At 52.8% G+C, this 15,255-nt stretch overlaps 8 protein-coding genes across 8 annotated transcripts; all 8 read right to left on the bottom strand.

Moving 5' to 3' along the window:
- Positions 1-146: 146 nt before the first annotated feature.
- On the bottom strand, positions 147-2,027 carry DQ04_00641070 (tRNA (cytosine34-C5)-methyltransferase; the record flags this gene model as incomplete). Its single annotated transcript, XM_009309426.1, has 1 exon — positions 147-2,027. The coding sequence occupies one exon, from the start codon at positions 2,025-2,027 to the stop codon at positions 147-149; it is 1,881 nt and encodes a 626-aa protein (XP_009307701.1).
- Positions 2,028-2,362: 335 nt separating this feature from the next.
- Positions 2,363-2,575, bottom strand: DQ04_00641060 (hypothetical protein; the record flags this gene model as incomplete). The annotated part of the gene is made up of 1 exon (XM_009309425.1): positions 2,363-2,575. One exon carries the CDS (start codon positions 2,573-2,575, stop codon positions 2,363-2,365), a length of 213 nt encoding a protein of 70 aa, XP_009307700.1.
- A 246-nt stretch (positions 2,576-2,821) lies between these two features.
- Positions 2,822-3,835, bottom strand: DQ04_00641050 (hypothetical protein; the record flags this gene model as incomplete). The annotated part of the gene is made up of 1 exon (XM_009309424.1): positions 2,822-3,835. The coding sequence occupies one exon, from the start codon at positions 3,833-3,835 to the stop codon at positions 2,822-2,824; it is 1,014 nt and encodes a 337-aa protein (XP_009307699.1).
- Positions 3,836-4,055: 220 nt separating this feature from the next.
- On the bottom strand, positions 4,056-4,838 carry DQ04_00641040 (hypothetical protein; the record flags this gene model as incomplete). The annotated part of the gene is made up of 1 exon (XM_009309423.1): positions 4,056-4,838. One exon carries the CDS (start codon positions 4,836-4,838, stop codon positions 4,056-4,058), a length of 783 nt encoding a protein of 260 aa, XP_009307698.1.
- A 773-nt stretch (positions 4,839-5,611) lies between these two features.
- DQ04_00641030 (6-phospho-1-fructokinase) lies at positions 5,612-7,069 on the bottom strand (the record flags this gene model as incomplete). The annotated part of the gene is made up of 1 exon (XM_009309422.1): positions 5,612-7,069. One exon carries the CDS (start codon positions 7,067-7,069, stop codon positions 5,612-5,614), a length of 1,458 nt encoding a protein of 485 aa, XP_009307697.1.
- Positions 7,070-7,571: 502 nt separating this feature from the next.
- Positions 7,572-8,885, bottom strand: DQ04_00641020 (putative vacuolar protein sorting-associated protein 4; the record flags this gene model as incomplete). Its single annotated transcript, XM_009309421.1, has 1 exon — positions 7,572-8,885. The coding sequence occupies one exon, from the start codon at positions 8,883-8,885 to the stop codon at positions 7,572-7,574; it is 1,314 nt and encodes a 437-aa protein (XP_009307696.1).
- A 618-nt stretch (positions 8,886-9,503) lies between these two features.
- DQ04_00641010 (protein kinase) lies at positions 9,504-10,445 on the bottom strand (the record flags this gene model as incomplete). Its single annotated transcript, XM_009309420.1, has 1 exon — positions 9,504-10,445. One exon carries the CDS (start codon positions 10,443-10,445, stop codon positions 9,504-9,506), a length of 942 nt encoding a protein of 313 aa, XP_009307695.1.
- A 797-nt stretch (positions 10,446-11,242) lies between these two features.
- DQ04_00641000 (hypothetical protein) lies at positions 11,243-14,887 on the bottom strand (the record flags this gene model as incomplete). Its single annotated transcript, XM_009309419.1, has 1 exon — positions 11,243-14,887. The coding sequence occupies one exon, from the start codon at positions 14,885-14,887 to the stop codon at positions 11,243-11,245; it is 3,645 nt and encodes a 1,214-aa protein (XP_009307694.1).
- Between the last annotated feature and the right edge of the window lie 368 nt (positions 14,888-15,255).

Genomic DNA, 15,255 nt, shown 5'->3' with positions numbered 1-15,255 from the left:
GAGAAAGTTGAATAGAAAGGAAAAACAATATGCGTGAGTGAAGTTCTTGGCGACAACAAACAAACAAAATCCAGCTTCTTGTGTGGAGCATCCGCCGCCATACTTCATCACAAGAGTCTTACGTTACTCGCCTCGCTCGCTGCTCACTAAACGTCCTCCGCGCTGGTGCCGCTGGCACCGTTGCCGTCAACGTCACCGTTATCGTTGCTGTCACCTTGAGGACTCGCCTCGGCAGTGGTCTCCGCCGCACTGCACTCCACAATCGGCTGCCCCAGCGTCAACTTCGCGAGCGTCACTTGCCACTCCGCTAACTTTGCAGAAATATGGCCCGTCCGCGCCCGCTCCGCCGCAATGTGGATGGGTCCCACAATGGTCATGTTGCACATGAGCAGAAAGCTGTGGTGCGGTGGGAGAGGTGGAAGCAATGACTCCTCCAACTTGCTGCGGCTGAGTTGGAGTAGCAGCTCCGGGCTCACCTCCACCACAAACGAAGAAGGTAGAAGAGACTTAAGCGAGCCTACACCCTCCGCACAGAAACGAAGCTTGTCGTTACTGTACTTTGCATAGGACTCAAACACCTTGGACCCTGCATGCACAACGCGTGAGCCTAGTTTCGGAAGTAGTGCGCAGACTGCCTTGTTTACGAAGTACACCTTCTGCTCCCGCGCCGTCTCATTTCGAACGAAGAGCTGATCCATAGGGAACTCCTGCGGGAGACTCAACGCACCACGTACCTCCGTCTGTAAAGCCGGTGAGAGCGGCTTAAACGTCTCACCCTTCGGGTAGGATGCTGGAGCAGCAGTAGCTGCAGGGTATTCCTCGAGGCACTCCATCACTGCAACAAAGAATCCCCCTGTGTCCTGGTGGTGTGGCAAGATGCGGCGAGTGTGGCGTATTTCCTGCTGCTTAAGGCGCTCACTGTTTGGAAACATAGAAGAGTGGTAGCGGAATCCACGTCCATTTTGCGCCTCGGTGTACGCTTGCGCCTCTTCGATGGTCTGCAGCCGCGTTGTGAGATCTTTAGTTAAGAGCGACCAATCAATCTGGCCCGGCGCTGCCACGAGGCCTGGGACGAACGGTGTTGGATCAATGAGCCGAAATGCGCCCTTTGCCTGGGCGAGACACTCAGATACGACAGCCTCGTCTTCCACAGGATTCAAGCTGCAGGTAGAGTATACGACGACACCACCCTGCTTGCACAGCATCATTCCCCGTGTCAGTACACGCACCTGCGACAAGTGCAGATCAGCACCCTGCAGTGTGTTCCAGCGTGGCCACATGTCCATAGACTTCCTTAAGGTGCCATCGCCAGAGCACATCACGTCACACAGCACACGGTCGAACTTGTCCTCCTGTGGCAGGAGTGGGAACTGTGTCGCGTCGTGGTTTGTCACGATCAAGTGTGGATGAGCACCAGCCGAACGGTTTGTCTGGTGCAGAAGCACATCAAGTCGAGACATATTGACATCATTCGCCACCACCACACCATCCTCCATGGAAGGGATCAGCGCCTCCAATATCTGTGACGTTTTGCTCCCAGGGGCGGCACACATGTCGAGTACGCGATGACCCGGACGCACCTGCAGCAGCACCGCTGGTATCATACTCACTGTCTCCTGGCGTGTAAGGTAGCCGCCTTCATTCAATGCGGCGATCCTCTTCTTGAGGTCCTTCAGCTCGGTGCTGCGCTTGAGGTCACCACGAGACACAGCGCATTGCAACGCTGTGCCGCCCGGTACAAAAGGAATGCGCGCTGTCGGTAGCACGCCATTCAAGCGGGCCTGCAGGTGCTCCACAATCGTGTCAGCATGTGGCGCAGACGGGTGAACACGGAGGGCCATCGGCAACGCACGCCGTAGCGCATCTATGAATGTTTCCCATTCTGCTGCATTCACCACGTTGTTCTTGTAGTATTGGTCAAATGCGGCGTTTGACAGCGTGTTTGCGTCACGCGCATCTGCCGCCCACGTGTCGTCGTGGCGACCACGCTTGCGGCCGCCCCCCTTCCGGTTTTGATTACGACTCATGCGATCACCGCTCCTCGTGAAGAATATCTCAACCACACCTGCGACTACATGGGAATATTATCATATAAAAAAAAAAACAAGATGAACAGAAAGAGAGAAAAAGGCCGCCAGGCGATCGCCGAAAAAGATTACGGCGGCACCAAGGTAACCACCACGTTAACGCTCTTTTTTTTTTTTTTTACTTCTGTGTGGGCACGTACTCACGCAGACGCAGAGCGGAATACCCGTACTTGTTGCTCCTTATTACGAAAGTTTTGCGGTGGCATGATCCCTCATTAACGCCCGGTGCCCTTTCTCATGCGCTCTTAAAGCACCAATGCGTCAATCACGGCTACTTACTCCATATCGAACATCGTGTCGCATCCGTTACCACCCGATGGATTCTTTGCCTTTTCTTCTTTCGTCGCCACAGGAAGAGGCTGACGTGGGCCACTGTTGGCGGTGTTGTTGCTACCAAGGGCCCCTGCAATGTTGTGCCCGTCCTTACTCAGCATATAAGAAACTGTTGGTGTTGTTGAAAATTCCTTCAATGAGATACTCTTCTTCATATCACCGTGACAATCTATAACTACTATTACAATTACAACTATCACCACCATAACAAGCAATGGTAAGTAAGAGAAGGAAAGTGCAAACAAAAAAGACAGTAAGGATGGGGGTGGGGAGCATCTCGCGCACAAAAGGCATACTTACACAATGGCGTATATACGCATGCGCACCCACAGCCGCACACACACACACACAAAACGCAAAGAGGCAGAGACAGACAAACAAACTCACACCTTCACGCGCCGCTAATCCTCGGCGTACAACACGTGGCCCTCGATGAGCACGACACGCGGAGGGCGACTCGGCTCCGCCTCCGGTACATCCTCCACCTCACGATCCGCGGTGGGATGCTCTTCGACGCAGTACGCACGTGTTGTGGCATCCCACACAACGCAGTCATTTGGACCAAGCCGGCCTCCCTTCTCAGTGTGCTGTCGCATGGCCTCTATGATATCCTCATCGACACGCAGGCTGTGCAACGTGGTAGCGCGTCCACACACTGGGCACGCCGTACAGGGCGCAATCTCACTGCTGCTGCTGGTGCTGCTGCCACAGCCGCCCCACTTATGACTTGCCACCTCTTCAACCGACTCCTCACGACGGGCGAGAGCCTGTTGTGTGGCGCGCACGAACGACTCCAGGTCGAACACCTCCTGATGCTGACATGCCGCGCCACGCACGGGGATGACGACGGCGCCAAGTGTGATGGGGTCGCGCAGCGGGAGGCGCCACCGCACCGCCACCGGTCCACCACTCTCTGTACCAGCGTCACTGCCATCGCGCTGCCGCTTCCCCAACGCACGGGACGCGCTCGGCTGCGTGGAGCGGCGCTCGGCGGCCGACAGCTCCCGGACGAGTGCAGCGATTCTCTCGACGTCCCAGCGGGTAGGGGGGACGGACTTTGTGAGGTCGTCGATACGCTGGCGGAAGGTGGCGCGTCTCGTCGTACGCAGTGTTTCGATCTCTCCCACGGCGTACGCAAACAGCGTTGCCTCTTGCGTGGGTGACGCAACGCTATCCAGTGCCGCGCGGAGTGGAGCCAAGTATTCAGCGCTGTCGTGCACCACGGAGACATCCAATACGGCCAGCCGCCGGCAGAATGCTCCACACAGCATGGAGCACTGGCATAGCCCATGCGTTGACGGAATGCGGTGCGCGGACACATCCCTGAGGCACTTGAGGAGACGGCTGTGCGCACTCGTCACCGCACTGGTGGAGTCCATGGAGCGTATCTCGTGCAACAGCTCTTGGCCCAGCATCGCCAGACTCTGCAGTACAAAAGCGGATACGTTGAGGGCTAGGCAGCAGGGAGGGGGAGGGGGGAAGAAGATTGATGCAAAATGAATGGGCAACAATAGCAGCAGATTCAGGTAGGTTCATCAATAAATTCTTTTTTATCTGCACACCACACCTCCTCTGGTTTTTTTTTCTTTCTTTTTTTCTCTCTCACCCCGCTTTAACTCTCCCCATCCCATCGCCTCACACCCCACCACCAGCAAAGGGAGAGAGGATCTGCTTCAACTGCGCATCAAACCGCATGGTCGGCAGAGACAGCTCAAACTTGGCCAAGACAGCCCTTGCCAAATTTGCCTCTTCGCTCGCCGAAAAACTTCGGCATCGCTTTTCACGTCCACCCGCTAGCTTGCCCGGAAAGTCACGGAAGCGCGGAGAGTGCCGCAGCCGCCCGACTTCTTGACTGACGGCCGGCGCCGCTGGCACCAGCGACTCGCTCCCTGTCAGAGCAACCGCTTTTGATGATGCCAAAAGCGATGGTTGGGATTCATACGAGGCCACAGGAACAGCAGAAGCAACACCAACAGCGACTGCTACGTCATCGTTCTGTGGAGTTCCAACGGCGGAGGCGGAAACGGTGACGGCATCCGGGTAGTGTTTGGGGCTCTGGCACGCGCTGGTTGTGGACGAGGCTCCACCGCTCCCGGAACTGGGCGTGGCACCGCTTTCTTCCCGTCTCTTGCCTTTCATTTCTGTCATCTCCTCTTCCTCCTCCTCCTCCTCCTCATCTTCTTCCACTTCCTCTTCCTCTTCGACACCAGTCTCCTCCCCCTCTTCCTCTTCCTCTTCAAACTGGATACCTTCCTCCTCATCCCCCTCCTCCAGTTCCTCCTCCTCTTCTGCCTCAGTCTCCTCCTCTTCTGCCTCAGTCTCCTCCTCCTCCTCTGCCTCCCTCATCTCCCCTTCCGCCCTCTCGATCAGAGCGTCGTCATCGTCCACAACGAACTCGTTGTCATCGTTGAAGCTCATGCTGCGTCTCCTTTTATGTGCATGCACGCACTCACAAACAGATGCTGAAGACAAAAATCAAAGAAGAACTTAGAGAAGTGCATCTAAAAAGATTACAGCTATACATCTTTATTCGTGATTTTAACACACGCCATACCGTCAATGCTGCACCCTACGAGCGACAAAGCAAGAAAAAGAAAAAAGAAAAAAAAAAGAGAAAAAAAAAAACCAAAGAGGAGCACACAAACGATGAACCGTGGGGCTCACCAGAATCCAACCATACTATCCAGACGTGGCATAGCCGTGTGGAACCTTTCTTTTGAGATATCATTCATCACAGGAAATGACGCTTTCTTGATCGCTTTTGTTCATTTCTTTTTGTGGAAACAGCGCACCGGCAGAGAAGGCCATCACATCTAAGGGATAGAAAAGACAGATCACCTCTTTGTTTTACTACTTTTGCAAATTGGCGCCCGCACCGCATGGAATAAAGGCAGAATATGGAAAAACATATCATTCTCCCGAGCACCTCTTAGAAAAATACTACATAGCAAGGGGCAAGGACGAGAAAAAAGCGCANTAAACTGAAGAGGCTTTCTTCTCACTGCCGCTCACTCTTTTTGTTGTTGTTGTTCTCGTTCAGCGTCCTCCTACATTTCAACAATTTCGTCTTCGCTGGTTTATCTTCTTTATATACTCTTCGGTTTTGCTTGTGTTGTAGGTTTGCTTTGTTCTTTCATTTCATTAACCATTTATATTGCGGCTCATTCCAGATTGATGGTGGGTGTATAAAATCAGAGCTTAGAGAGTGATTGGATCAGGCGCTCCCGGGTCAAGCCGATGGCCTCAAGTTCACGGCGAATCTCAGTCCGCTTGCAGACACGCACGTCGTCATGAAGGCCAACCGTAATTTCGCGCACCTGACGCCACAATTGGGCACGCAGGTCAATGACGCGGCGAACAGAAGCTGCCACCTTGATTGGTACGAGGATGTAGTTGTTATAGCGCATGGCGATGATGCAGTTGGTGGCACCAGCCATCGCTTCGTGTATGGCAAGGGTAGCAAGCATGGAACAGAAGAGAGCATCATTTGCGGAGGGTGGGCACGCGCGGATCATGTAAGAGGGATCAATGTACTTCACTGTGCCGTGTGGGTAACGGTCGCGGTTCGCCTTCAACCACTTCTGGATTCTCTGTGAAAGGATGACACCAATATCCACGAGCTTCTTGTTGCCCGAGGGGTCGTACCCACCCTTGCCTTGCACCCAGTCCTGGCCAAAGCCCTCAGCCACAATGATGACGCAGTTGCGGGAAGTCTCAAAGCGGCGCTCGATGAGCTTCAGCACCGTTTCTTCAGAAATGGGGTTTTCAGGGATAAGGCAGATGTTGGCCTGGGCACTCGCCACAGCCGCCTGTGCCGCAATGAAGCCACTGTCGCGACCCATAAGCTTTACGACTCCAACACCATGGTTGAGCGAGACAGCCTCAGCATACGCAGCGCGGACTGCCTGCACCGCCTTTTCTACGGCAGTTTGGAAACCAAAGGTGCGATGCGAGAAGCTGAGGTCGTTGTCGATGGTCTTGGGAACACCAAAGACAGCAATGTCAGCATTACGGCGCTTGGCTTCCTCAGAAATCTTGAGGGCGCCACGCTGCGTGCCGTCACCGCCCACCGTAAAGAGGATGTTTATACCGAGGCGCTGCAGCGTCTCAACCATCTCCTTCGGGTCCTGCGGGCCACGGCTGCTGCCGAGGATCGTGCCACCGTGACGGTGAATACCGGTGACGGAGCTGCGGTAGAGCTCCACCGCAGTGTGGCTTCCCTTCTTGGACAGGCCCCAGTAGCCGAAGCGGAAACCGATAACGCGCTTCACACGGTAGATGCTGATAGCCGTCAGCGTCAGGGAGCGAATCACATCATTCAAACCAGGGCAGATACCACCGCAGGTGACAATGCCCACAACCGCCTCACCCGGATCAAAGTGGAGACGCTGGCGGGGTGCAGCAAGCTCGCAGCGGAGCGTGCTCACGGAGACGGGGTAGTCAGACTGGCAATCCTCCTGTGGGCGGGGGTCGTACATGATGTGCTCGATGTGGTCGGAGAACTCCGAACGCATCACATGCTTCTTGCTGGGGTTGATGTACTTGCGGCCGGGAAGGCGCTCCACCTTGAGGTCCTCCTGGGTAACCGTACTCAGCGAGGGTTCACGAGAGAGAACCAGCTTGCTCGAGGCGCGAATACGAGATTCCATTTCTTTGTTTAGTATAGCAAATATTCTTGTTCGATTTGTAGGTGATCCTGAGTCATAAAATAAGAAAGTGGAAAGCAAAAAAAAAAAAGATATCCGCATCGCATTTCAGAGATGACTTCATCCGTTTCAAAGCCACGCAAGTGTTATTTATGGCAAATCCATAAAGAGGGAAGGAATTTTTATTGTCGAATTCACTTTGACTATTTCCAATTTTTCTGTTCGTCCATTTTCGCTCTCACTCTTTTTCCTCTCGCTCTCTTTCTCCTGCTCTCTCTCCTTCGGATTCTCTTTTTTTTTTATCTTGCCTTCCGGTTCCTTCTTGGAGGCTATATCACACTATACCCTCTTCGCCTGGCACGCCAGGTTCCGTCATGGACGTGGGAGAGCTTGCAGTGTGGCAAGCGGAGGCAAAGAACAAAGCACAAGATGTGATATTGACTTTTTTTTGTCGTCCCTTCCGAATTCCTTTTTTTTTTTGTTTTCTTCCTCGTCTTTCGCTGCACTAACCCTCCTGGCCAAACTCCTCGGTGAACTTGATGTGTTGCACAACGTCGGTCTCAGAGACGGACGGGCGAGCGGTGCGCAGGGCCTTGACGAAGTCCTGCATCGTCACAGGCAGCGACATAAGTAGCTCCGGGTGCTCAAGCTCCTGCGCCGTCATCGGGAAGCCTGCTGGGTCACCCGGCGAGCACGGCACGAGGCGGTCGTCCACCATTCGTGTTGGGTCAAGAAGGTCCGGACCCCTCACACGCTTAAAGTGTGTAGCCACCTGCACGGTCCTAACAGACTCCATCATCGCATTGCGCACAACAATGTTGATATCACTGCCGCTGTACCCTTCTGTCATCTTCCCCAATTCGTACCAATCATTTTCGCACAGATTGTTCGGTGTGTCTCCAAGGTGAATTTTGAACATCTGACACCGCGCCTGAACTTCAGGTAGTGGAATATATATACGGCGCTCAAAACGGCGTCGCACCGCACTGTCAAGGTCCCACGGGGTGTTCGTGGCGCCTAACACGAGCACACCTTCGTCTTCGTGGCCCACGCCTTGCATCTGCACCAGAAACTCCGTCTTGACGCGGCGTGTAGAATCGTTTTCACCGTCCGACCGCGAGGAACAGAGGGAGTCGATTTCATCAATAAATATAATAGCAGGTTTCCCTTCCTCGCGATACGCCTCGCGAGCCATTTCGAAAACGTTTCGCACAAGCTTCTCGGACTCACCCAACCATCGCGATAACAAGTCGGCACTGCTGACGCTGAGAAATGTGCCGTCACCCTCCGTCGCAACAGCCTTGGCGAGGTATGACTTGCCGGTACCAGGCGGGCCGTACATGAGAATACCCTTCCACGGCTTGCGGTTGCCAGTGAAAAGCTGCGGAAAGCGGAGAGGGAGAATCACTGCCTCTTTGAGCGCCTCCTTCGCCCCCTCCAGACCGGCGATCTGCGACCAGCTCACGTTGGGCTTCATGCGCACAATGGCACCCGAGAGGCCCTTGCGCAAGCGCTGTTTGTCCTTACTATCGTCATCATCATCACCCTTGTTCAAGGCTGACTTTTGCGAAGTGGCACCCGCACCATTAGCATTGTCCAGATACTCCTTGATCTTCTCTGCGCGCTCCATGATTTCGCGCACTTTGTTCTTCAGCAACGTCTTTTTAGCAGGGTTCTTCCTCTCGTACTTTATGGCCGTCATGAAGACCTCAATGGACTCCATGTACCAGTGGTACGCATCTTCGTACTCCTTCTTTTCATCAAATGCGGCACCCCGCTTAAACAATTCAATCGCCTTTTCAGTGAAGTCTACAGACATTAAGATTCTGGGGGCCTATCGTTTGTTTGTTTGCTTGTTTGTTTTTTTCGGTTTTGAACCGGTTGAGAAAGTAGCCAGGTCTTTTCCTGTTCTCAATGTAGGTAAATATCTATCCAGCAATCAAAGGCACACCAATCGTTTTCCCTTTCGCACTTCCACTGGAAACACCTCAACTGGAAACAAAGGGATATATTTTTCTCCTGCACCGCTGCAGTCCCTCACCCGCCCTTTCTGATAGTACTGCCCTCCCTTGCGTAACGTATGGCACTGCTGTATGCGGAAGGGGTGGTCGGGTTTTGCACGACTTTGCTTGAACACGGTAGAGTACGAGACAGAAGAAGGGGGAAGATGGGGGATGGAAAATAACAGAAAAGCGGGAACAAGGAAGGGAAACAAGAGTGCTGGTCTGTACAACAGCAAGGATATCACCTTTCGTAGCTCACTGAGAAAGAGTCCAACATCGGCCTTCTTCGTGTTTTTTTTCTTGGTGTGTTTTGACCAGCGCCTGTGTGCGCGGACGCGCCCACGCGTACGCGTATCTCCACGAGTAGTAAGCAAAGAAGGCGTAATTAGGAGCAAACGAAAAAGAGAGAAGAAAGCAATGCAAAGCAAAGCAAGTCAGCCACCTTGCTCGAGGAGGCGCCGCTCCATTATTTTGCTGAGCTGTACCCTAACCTCCATTGCCTTTGGGCGCTCCGCCGGCTTGTGCCGCAACATATTGATAATGAGCATAATCAGTTCATCTGAGTAATTCCGCGTGTGTCGTTGAATATCCCTTCGAATTGCCAGAGCGAGTGAATTCCTCGTCCAGTCGGAGTCGTTCAGTACCGTTGTGGTGCCACTGTCGTTCTGAAGCACTGCGAACTCGGGAAGTGTGGCTAACACAAATGCAACCACGCCTAAACTGAAAACATCAGATTTCACAGAGCCTGCAGAGTGAGCCAGCTCTGGTGCTCGATACTCAAACGTCGGCGACGCCTCTTGCTGTTCCTGTAGTACTCTTGCGGATGCGCTCGGCTGCGCGTCATACGAGCGACAAAGGTCTAGGTCCATAAGAAGTACCTGCTCTCGGTTGAGCAGCAGTATATTATCGGGCTTGATATCCCGGTGCACAAGCGGTGGGTTCAGTGTGTGAAGGTAATCCAGGGCGGATGCTATTTGGAGAATGATGGAGCATAGTTTGTGCTCCCCAATTGGGCCACGCTGGCGCTTGATAAATCTGAACAAATCTCCTTCAGAGTAGTACGGCATAATAACAGCAATCTTCAGTGGATTCTCCGATCCAATAACATCCAAGTACTTTATAAGATGTTTATGTGAAAGTTTTCGCATATTTTCAGCCTGATGCAATCGTGCCAGGAAAAGCGTCCTATCATTATCGGTAAATGTCATTTCTTTGGAAACCACTATCTCTCCATCGTACGTGACACATTTGAATACAAGTCCTTGGCCTCCTTGACCCAGCAACTCGCGACTGCGCAAGTGGTGGTACTTTGAGAATGCTGGCAGCGGCGTTGGTTGGGCAAGAATACGCAATGCTCTAACCTCGTCATCTAACATCGTCCGAGTTGGTCTGTCGTTCAAAAGGCGCACAGGCGTTGGACAGCAAGTCCGACACTTTAGCACACCACATTCAAAGGAAGCAGACAGACAATTTCCGCACAACGGGTCTGCGCAGACTTCACAGTAGTAGGTTGTCCCCTTGTCAGTTATTATTTCTGTACAGCGACCACACGCAGCCATTATAGGGGATAGCTTTGAACAGCCTCTGCAAACAATGGTGATGGGCCGATTCGAGTATTTACAGAGCACACAGACGCTACACACTGCTTCCCGGCATATTATACACCTTTGCAGTTTCTCCTCTGCATTCCTACACAGGGCACACATTACCGCTGGAAGCTTACGTTTCGTCGCACATTCAGCGCACTGCCCAGCACAGCTAACACAGCGACGACATAGCCAGCGGGTGCAACTCAAGCAAAGGGCCATCATAGCATCTTCTGACCCGCAACCTTCACACTTCTGAAGGTGGTTCATCCCCTTCATCCCGCTACAGAGCCTGGGATGGAACGGAACCACTCGGTAGTGGGTAAGCCAGACTCCCACTTTCCTTTATTGATATATATATATATATATATATGAGACATAGATAACAAAACAAAGAGAGAACATGCCTTCTACACGTAAAGAACGCACGAGAATGTCACAATCAACGTCAGTATTATCCACAAAATCGAAATGTCAGCGGACTCACCAGGCACCAAAAAAAAATGAATGAGGGAAATAGAAAATGAGATGCAGAAGTATTCAGAAAAAAACGTACATATAACAATGGCTACCACTTACTCAGAACGCTAGAAAAGTGTCCGTGAACCTGAAGATGTATCCCCTCGCCTTATCGACTTGGCCTTCAATGTGATAAAGGGGTGAAAGGTTAGCGATGGGTCGAATGGACGCTGAGGTGATTCCTTCCGCTCAGTGAGGCGTCGAACAACGTTTTTTCTCACTTCGCCATCATTGTCAAAAGCACGATGTCCCCGCTCCGTAATGGAGGGACGAAAGGAGGGTGGGAGTCCATAACGCTCCTGTAGACGTTGGTGTTCTTCTCTCTCCTCCTTTGAGGGGTAAAGTCGTTCATAAACCGGCCCATGGCGTTCCATAGACATAGCTCGTGGTGAAATCTCTGGATGGAAAGAATACGGATGTGTGTCAGGTGGAGGTGGAGCGCGCTCCAACAGGCGCGGCGACAATTGAGTCACACGACGCGGAGATCGGCGTGGTGATACAGGTGGTGACACGCCCCTTGCATGACGTTGCTCCAACTCTGCCTTCTCTGGGTACAGTCGCTCGTAGAATGGACGAGGATTCTCAATCGACATAGCTCTTGGTGAAATTTCTGGACGGAAAGAGTATGGAACCACATTGGCTGGTGGGCTCGGGCGCTCCAGAAGGCGCGGCGACACGTGGCTTGCGCGGCACGGTGATCGGCGCGGTGTTGTTGTCGGTGATTGTACATCATGTTCAGTATGCCGGCGCCGCTCCAGTTCCTCCTTTGTTGGATACAATCGCTCGTAGAATGGCCCGTTTGTCTCAATTGCCTTCGCCCTCGGGGAGATATCGGGGTGAAACAGCGGGGGATACGCGCCATCAATCAGCTCCATCATCCGCGGCGACAGCTGTGGCGACTGCCCGTTCAAAGGGCCCCCCCATTCCTCTACTTGTGGTGACACTGCTCTCGGCGTGTAGAGGCGTTCATGGTAGGGGATGTTCGATCGTTGCGTCTCCCGTGCGTACTTGGAGATCTCGGGCTTGAATGTCGGCAGCGGCTCCTCCATTATTACTGCGCGGTGGTACGGCACATGCGGGGTCGCAGCTCGAGCCGAGTTGTAATGCTGCGCTCGTGTCCCACCCGCTGGTGTGTGTCGCCGCCGTGGCAGCCGTCCATGTTCTGGAGTGCCAGTCTGTGGGTGAAACGTGTACTCCCCCAGCGACCGCTCAATCTCGTTGTGGTCCCGCCTCTTCTTCTCCTCCATGTCATGGAGTAGGCGGCGCTGAAATGGAGGTATCGCCGACACCCGGTTCTTCCGCGGCGTCCGTCGTCGACCGTGAGGGTCCACGTATGAGTTGGAAGTCGTTCGATTCCGCCGCGAGCGCCTTGCGTCTTCCGTCGGTAGAGAAATACAAGTCTGAAACAAGGACGAGTCAGTGTAAACCATCTCATGGCCTGGTTCCCCTTCACCCATCTCGGCATGCGGATCACCAGCAATCCTTCGAAGGCTGTCGACGGTAAGCTCGGAGAAGTGTGGTAGGCCTTTATTTGCTTCGTTCTTCCCATTAATCATATGCGTGACATCAGCGCTCATCGACTTACGATCGCGTTCAATCTGCTGAGAACTTCTCTTGCTCACACTTTCTGTGTGTTGCAGAGTACTGGCTGTGGGCACTTCGCACACCTGAACTTCTTGGGCCTCTATAACACCAGAGGCGACGGAGTTGCTCACATTACTCTTTAAACTCTTCTGCTGGCTCCTGTTTTTGTTGTTACGGTCTACGCTCTGGTCAGCCTGTGCCTTCAACAGTGAGTTTTCATTGTTTTTTTGATTTATGGAGTCCATTTCAGGTGTTTTCGCCACCGCCGCCGAATTGCGATGCCCGTGCTTTTCAGTGCAATTGCTGCCTTCGCCTTCCGACCTGATTGTATTGGCAGCAAGCTCCTTATTGACCGTATCTCCCTGGGCTACAAGTTGTTCGGACACAATGGAGTTGTCCACATCACTCTTGGCACTCTTCCTATGGCCTCTCTCCCTTCGTGGGAGTCCCCCGCTCTGACTGGCCCGCAGTACACTTGACGAGTCAGCTACACTCTGATTATTCATTGAAGCCACTTCTGGCATATTTATCGCCTGAAGGTCCCGTTTTCTCTCTTCCCCTGTCAAGTGAACCTTTTCGTCTTGTTTTACAGAATTTTCGACTCGTTTATCATCCACCGGAACATCTTGAGTCGCCACATTGCCCGATACAATGGAGTTGCCCGCATCACTCTTTACATTCTTCCGATGGTGCTTGTCCCTCCTGGAAAGGCTTCCACTCGCACCTGCCTGCGCGTTGCTCACAATATCAACATCGTTTTTGCTGTTCAGGGAAACCACTTCGGGCATATTTACCATCTGAAGGCCCTGTTGTCCATCCTCTTCGGTCAGACAGCTCTTTTCATCTTCCTGCCGTACAGAATTAATGACTGGTTCATTGTTTGCGGGAACCTCTTGCGCTGCTGTTTCGATCGGAATGGTGGAGTGACTTGCATCACTCTTCTTCCTGGAGCCCTTCCTTTGATGCCTCCTGTGCTTCTGGTCAAGCTCTGCACTCTCACTGGGCTCTGTATTGCTTAGCAACTTGGCCGCATCTTCGTCCTTGAGAAGGGCCCCATCGTTTTCGTTTAGCTGTGGTGACTCACCCACTTGGTGCTCCTCAACAAGCAGTCTGCTGTCGTGGTCAGTGACAGCAGACTCCTCAATTGCAGGTACCACCTCTTCCGTAGTGTATACATTCTTTTTCATGCTTTGATTTTGATTGGATGCCGTTCCAATTGGAACCGCTGTTTTTGAAGGCAATGAGTCGGGCCGTCGTAAATCGGACCGTGCCAGGATCTTTTTGGGTGGACAATGCTCCACAGCCACAAACAGCGGCAACCCTCGCTTGGATGGATCGTATCCATACGTGTCCTCCCAGTACTTTTTTGATATGATGCCCTTCGTTTCCTTCGTGGTTGGATTAGTAGCGGTACGAGTAGGCGGTGGTTGCGTTTCGTGGACAGGTGCACCCCTATTTCCTCTGCTCTCATCCTTTGAAGCACCAGCCTGGGTCCTTCCTGATGTGGGAGTAACTTGCTTTTCGCATCTTACTTGAACCTCACGCTCATTTTCCGTTGATTTGTTGCTCTGCAACCGAATCTCTTCCACTGTCCCCGTCTCCTTTGAGCTTCCCAGTAAAGGAGCCGGTGTTGAAGACTCGTCGGCCACGCCAGACGGTCGAATGGGCGCAACTACCAATGTCGACGTCTCTCTGTGAGGTTTAACCTTCTCTGTTTCAGTAGTACTGGTGCTCTGCTTCTTCGAGGCCCCCTTTTTTTCAGGGAAACGTACCGCGGATGAATTACCAGACGCGATGAGAGAGGCGCCCTCAGACCTTGGCGCCGTTGCCCGCAACTGGCTAACAGATTGTCCTTCAGGCAAGGCCGTTCCTGCCGGCATGTTGACAGGTTGCCTCTCACTTGGTGTTGCCTGTAACTGGCTGGCAGATTTCTCCTTAGTTGACGTTACAGCTTGCTGTGTGTCCGGCTTGTTACTGATACCACCTACAGGCGTCATGGGGCCCTTCTCCTTTACTGCATCCATAGTGCCAGGAAGGGGCCCGCCACTCGGTTGCCTGAATCTCTGTGGAATGTCGGAGTCGGAGTCACTGTCATAGACGCGCAAGTGAGAAAATCGGTCAGCCAGCATCGTGTAGAATCCTTTCCGTTCTGATTGCGCCTAGATGAATGTTCTGATAGTGTATCCTCTTGGGCTAGGTTTTGCTGTGTGATGTAGCACAAAAACAAAAGGAGGAAGAACCAAAGCACGCAGATACTGACGCTCCTCTACGTCATGCAAACTCTGCAGAAAGAGGGACATAGGAGGAACAAATGGTGATGACGCACCAAAGTAAGATTTATAAAATAAATAAAAAAGATGAGCTTTTCTTCGCCTTACTTCTTCTCGTTCTCCTTCGCCTCCTTGCGCTCCACGCGCGCCTTACGGGCACCGAAGAAGCGGACAGCGCTGTGGTTCTTCTTGAGGAACTTGTACACGTTCTTCGTGCGCTCCTCCTC

This window comes from Trypanosoma grayi, assembly GCF_000691245.1.
Source record: "Trypanosoma grayi strain ANR4 Tgr_64_V1, whole genome shotgun sequence".
NCBI lineage: Eukaryota > Euglenozoa > Kinetoplastea > Trypanosomatida > Trypanosomatidae > Trypanosoma > Trypanosoma grayi.
This window is presented reverse-complemented; position numbering and strand designations above follow the sequence as displayed.